At 30.4% G+C, this 4,799-nt stretch overlaps 1 protein-coding gene across 1 annotated transcript; it reads left to right on the top strand.

The window, feature by feature from the left end:
- The first annotated feature begins 291 nt into the window (after positions 1–291).
- LOC132800785 (receptor-like protein 49) lies at positions 292–1,554 on the top strand. Its single transcript, XM_060815064.1, has 3 exons — positions 292–655; positions 774–1,120; positions 1,399–1,554. Exons 1-3 carry the CDS (start codon positions 292–294, stop codon positions 1,552–1,554), a joined length of 867 nt encoding a protein of 288 aa, XP_060671047.1.
- Positions 1,555–4,799: the final 3,245 nt, after the last annotated feature.

The following is a 4,799-nucleotide window of genomic DNA, read 5'->3' as shown; positions in this document are numbered from 1 at the left end:
ATCCATCTTGAGTTATAATGCATCAAATAACATGATAAGTGGAGAAATCTCACCTATGTTCTGCAATCCAAGCTATCTATACTTGACTTGTCTGATAACACCTTGACTGGTACAATTCCAAAATGTTTGGGAAACTTAAGCTATTCTTTGGATGTGTTAAGTTTAAGAAACAACTTCTTTCAGGGCACCATTCCTAAAATATGCAGCAACAGTGCAAGGAACTTGAGAATAATTGATCTCAGTTACAATAAGTTGCAGGGGTAGCTACCACGAACACTGTCCAATTGTATGATGCTTGAAGGTATTTTTGTCTCGAACAATCAACTTAGGGATGTTTTTCCATCTTGGTTGGGATCTCTTCCGGTGTTGAAGATTCTCATATTGCAGCATAATGGGTTCTACGGTGTGATTGGGCAACCCCAAAACTACTTGGAGTTCCCCAAGTTGCAAGTAATTGATATCTCTTTTAATAATTTCACAGGTGAATTGCCATCAGATTACATTTTCAGCTGGAATGCCATGAAGGGTATCAATCCCAGTCCTTTGAAATATTTGAGTGTAATGCTGAACTATACTTTTGCTGAAATTGGTTTGACCCATGTTGAAAATCGTTATACAATCACAATCATCTCCAAAGGGGTAAAGAGATACTATGGTGCCATCCTAGATATCTTTACTTTTATTGATATGTCAAGCAATAGATTTGAAGGAGAGATTTCTGAATTGTTTGGAAACCTAAAAGGCCTTTACTCGTTAAACCTTTCAAATGACAGTTCTAGAATCATTGGACCTCTCTCAAAACAAGCTCTCATGGCATATCCCTCAACAACTAAAGGAACTAGGATTTCTTGAACGCTTCAATGTTTCTCATAACAATCTTATGGGGCCTATACCTCAAGGGAAACAGTTTAGTGCTTTTGAGACTAGTTACTTTCAAGGAAACCCAGGATTGTGTGGTGATCTACTGCTTAAGAAATGTGGTGATTTAGATCCCCCATCACTGACACCTTCAGTGTTTGAAGAAAATGATAATTCAGAGTCTTTATTTGAATTTGAATGGAAAGTTGTGTTGATAGGACTCATAAGTGGGCTAGTTGCTGGAGTGGCTCTTGGTGATATGGTGATCATAACGAGGCATGGATGGCTGGTTAAGATGCATTGCACAAGGAGACAGCGGAGGACATATCGAAGAAATTGAAGATAGAAAGTTGTGGAATTTTCTCTGCTATGCTTGTTAGTTTTCTTTTTTCTTGTTTATTATATATGTACATATGTTTTAGTTTCGAACTTGGTCTCTTTTTTTTCCTTCTCTTTTTTGCCTTTCTTTTCTATGCTTGTAATCTTAGACTTGAATAAACATGGTAGAAGAAATACTATAGCTTTAATTTACTATTTCAGAATATTTCCAAAAGCTCTTACAGTACTTGCATAACCAGCTCTATAGCTTACGACCAGGAACTAAATAGAGACATAAACAGAGGCATGGTAGATGTACTGAATATAAATATAGCTACTACTGAAATCATAAAGCCAGTTACAAACCCAAATTTGTAAGAATCATCCAATTCTCTTTCATGGCGATGGCAGGATTCCAAATGCCCCCAGCAACATAGTTGTGCATTGTTTGTATAGCCCTCAGGCCTAACTTTAGCTGTAATGAAATAAGGAGCTTTAGCTGTAATGAAATAAGGAACTTGTCTTGTCATATGCTATTGTTTAAGCATAGGATGATTTTTTTCAACTGCCAATGCAATGGAATTGACAATGTCTTATAAAAGATCATGATTTGAACTACTAAGAATAACAGGGGAATTTTAAAGTGAATGCCTTGAAAAAATAATCGTTGATATTGTTGAATACAAAACATCCATGGTAAGTTACAATATTCTCTATTATATATGTTTACTGAGTTTGATGAGTAATGATCCTTGCAAGAAATTTTAATGCATATCTTTTTACAAATATATATGTGTTTTCATACATGAAGAACATTTAGAGGATATAATTTGTTCCAAAGGATTGTGATTAAATCACCCCTCCCCAATTTATTAAAAAAAAAACAATTTAAAAAAAAAAGACTAAAAATCCAATGCGAAATGTGAATCAATAATAGTAGTCAATTTAAATTGTTATGTCTATGTGTTTCCCAGTAATAATAATAAATAGCATTTTTCTATATTTTATGTCATATTGATTTGCTGTAGTCTTTTTTATGAGTTCTCTATTTGTTAAACTATATGGGGTGTAAACTTTTATGTGTTTGTTTAATGGATCCTTGATGAAATCGTGCAGATGGTAGATGTTTGATATATTGTCTCTCTTATCTTTTGTACCACATCATATAAATATATATATATATATATATATATATGTATAGAGAGATTCTATGGTCAGGTCCGACTTGATCAAAATGGTGCGGTCTAAAAACGTGAGAAAAATGACCAGCCATTAGATTTTAACTTATTCAATGAACGGCTTAGATACTTTCTTGTCACACATGAAAAATTGCAACTTTAAAAAAATTTCCTTCAACCTACCTGCTTCAAAATATCATTTTCTTTCCCGCTTGCACCACTTTTTCACACAAACTTTACCATTTCAAAATTTCCAAATAAAATTCACCATCTCTCACCATTTCAAAATTCCCAAATAAAATACACTATCTCCACCATTCCAACCCCAGATATCCTTCTATTACTTCCACTGCCTAGGTCTTCTCCTCGACAATCCAAAATCCATTTAGAGCTTGGGTTAAAGGTTAGTATTTTTGAGCCATTGGCTTTTTTTTTTTTTTTTTGAGAGCCTTTGGTTTTCTTTTTTTTTTTTAAGTGTGAACAAAAAACCAAAAAAAAAAGAAATAAAAAAAAATGACATCGATAACCTGCAAAACGCCACCGGCTTATGTACCAAACAAGTAGGCATTTTCCTTCAGATTAAACGCTGCTCTTACTCGGTGGTTCAAACTAGTCTCGATGTGGCCGAGAGCGAAGTCCCAGTGGTGATTGTATCGCTGTATAGAGTAGAAAGGGTGTCTATGGCCTTGATCATCGAGTCTCATTTGGCTGGGTTATTTTGAGCTTTAAGGCCCCGATCTTGATTGAATATGAGGTTGATGAGTTCCTACTTGGAGAGTTTCGATTAAGTTGTGAGAGACGAGTAGGCGATCATAGAGGAGTTAGAGTGGTGGGGTTTAAGAAAACAAAAATTGAAATGGTGGTGTTGTGGTTTGAATTGAATATTGGAAAGAATGAGGTTTGAGGACGTAGAGTTCTGGAAAATTTTTTTTTTTAATTCCTTTGTAACTTTTTTATATTTTTGCAAGTATCATTCAAAATAATAAAATTCAAATTTAACAAAAACAATTGAGGACCAATTGAAAATTATAAAATTGAAAAGATAATAAAAAAAAATTGGGAGACCAAAGCCAACGCTATTACATCATAGCGTTGGCTTTGGTCCCCCATTTTTTTTTTAATTTTGTATTATTTTTTTTTAATTCCTTGGTAATTTTTTTTTATATTTTTGCTAGTATAATTCAAAATAATAAAATTCAAACATAACAAATAACTCAAAATTATAAAATTCAAACATAACAAAAAAAATTGAGGACCAATTGATAATTACAAAATTGAAAAGATAATAAAAAAAAAAGGAGACCAAAGGCAACGCTATTACATCCCAGCAGTGTTGGCTTTGGTCCACTAATTTTTTATTATTTTTTTTTCTTAATTCCTTTGTAATTTTTTTTTATATTTTTGCAAGTATCATTTAAAATAATAAAATTCAAACTTTACAAAAACATTTGAGGACTAATTGAAAATTACAAAATTGAAAAGATAACAAAAAAATATTGGAGGAAAAATTAAAAGTATTGGCTTTGGTTTCCCAATTTTTTAAAATTTTTTATTATATCTTTTTAATTCCTTTGTTATTTTTTTATATTTTTACAAGTGTCACTCAAAATAATAAAATTCAAACTTAGCAAAAAAATTGAGGACAATTTGATAATTACCAAATTGAAAAGATAATAAAAAAAATTAGAAGACCAAAGTCAATGCTATTACATTCCAGCAGCATTGGCTTTGGTCCCCCAATTTTTTAAAATTTTTTATTATTATTATTTTTTTAATTCCTTTGCAATTTTTTTAATATTTTTGCAAGTATTATTTAAAATAACAAAATTCAAATATAATAAAAAAAATTGAGGACCAATTGATAATTACAAAATTGAAAAGATAATAAAAAATAAATTCGGGGACCAAAGCCAACGCTATTACATCCCAATAGCGTTGGCTTTGGTGTCCCAAATTTTTAAAATTTTTTATTATTTTCTTTTTTTTTTAATTCCTTTGTAATTTTTTTTTATGTTTTTGCAAGTATTATTTAAAATAATAAAATTCAAAGTTTACAAAAAAGATTGAAGACCAATTGAAAATTACAAAATTGAAAAGATAAAAAAAAAATATTGGGGGAAAAATTAAAAGCATTGGCTTTGGTCCCCTAATTTTTAGAAAATTTTTATTATATTTTTTTAATTCCTTTGTAATTTTTTTATATTTTTACAAGTATCATTCAAAATAATAAAATTCAAACTTAACAAAAAAATTGAGGACCAATTGATAATTACAAAATTGAAATGATAATAAAAAAAATTTGGGGACCCAAAACCAACGCTATTACATCCCAGCAGCGTTGGCTTTGATCAGCAATTTTTTAAAATTTTTTATCATTTTCTTTTTTATTTTTTTAATTTTTTTGTAATTTTTTTTATATTTTTACAAGTATTATTCAAAATAATA

The sequence above is a fragment of the Ziziphus jujuba genome, chromosome 2 (assembly GCF_031755915.1).
Source record: "Ziziphus jujuba cultivar Dongzao chromosome 2, ASM3175591v1".
NCBI lineage: Eukaryota > Viridiplantae > Streptophyta > Magnoliopsida > Rosales > Rhamnaceae > Ziziphus > Ziziphus jujuba.
This window is presented reverse-complemented; position numbering and strand designations above follow the sequence as displayed.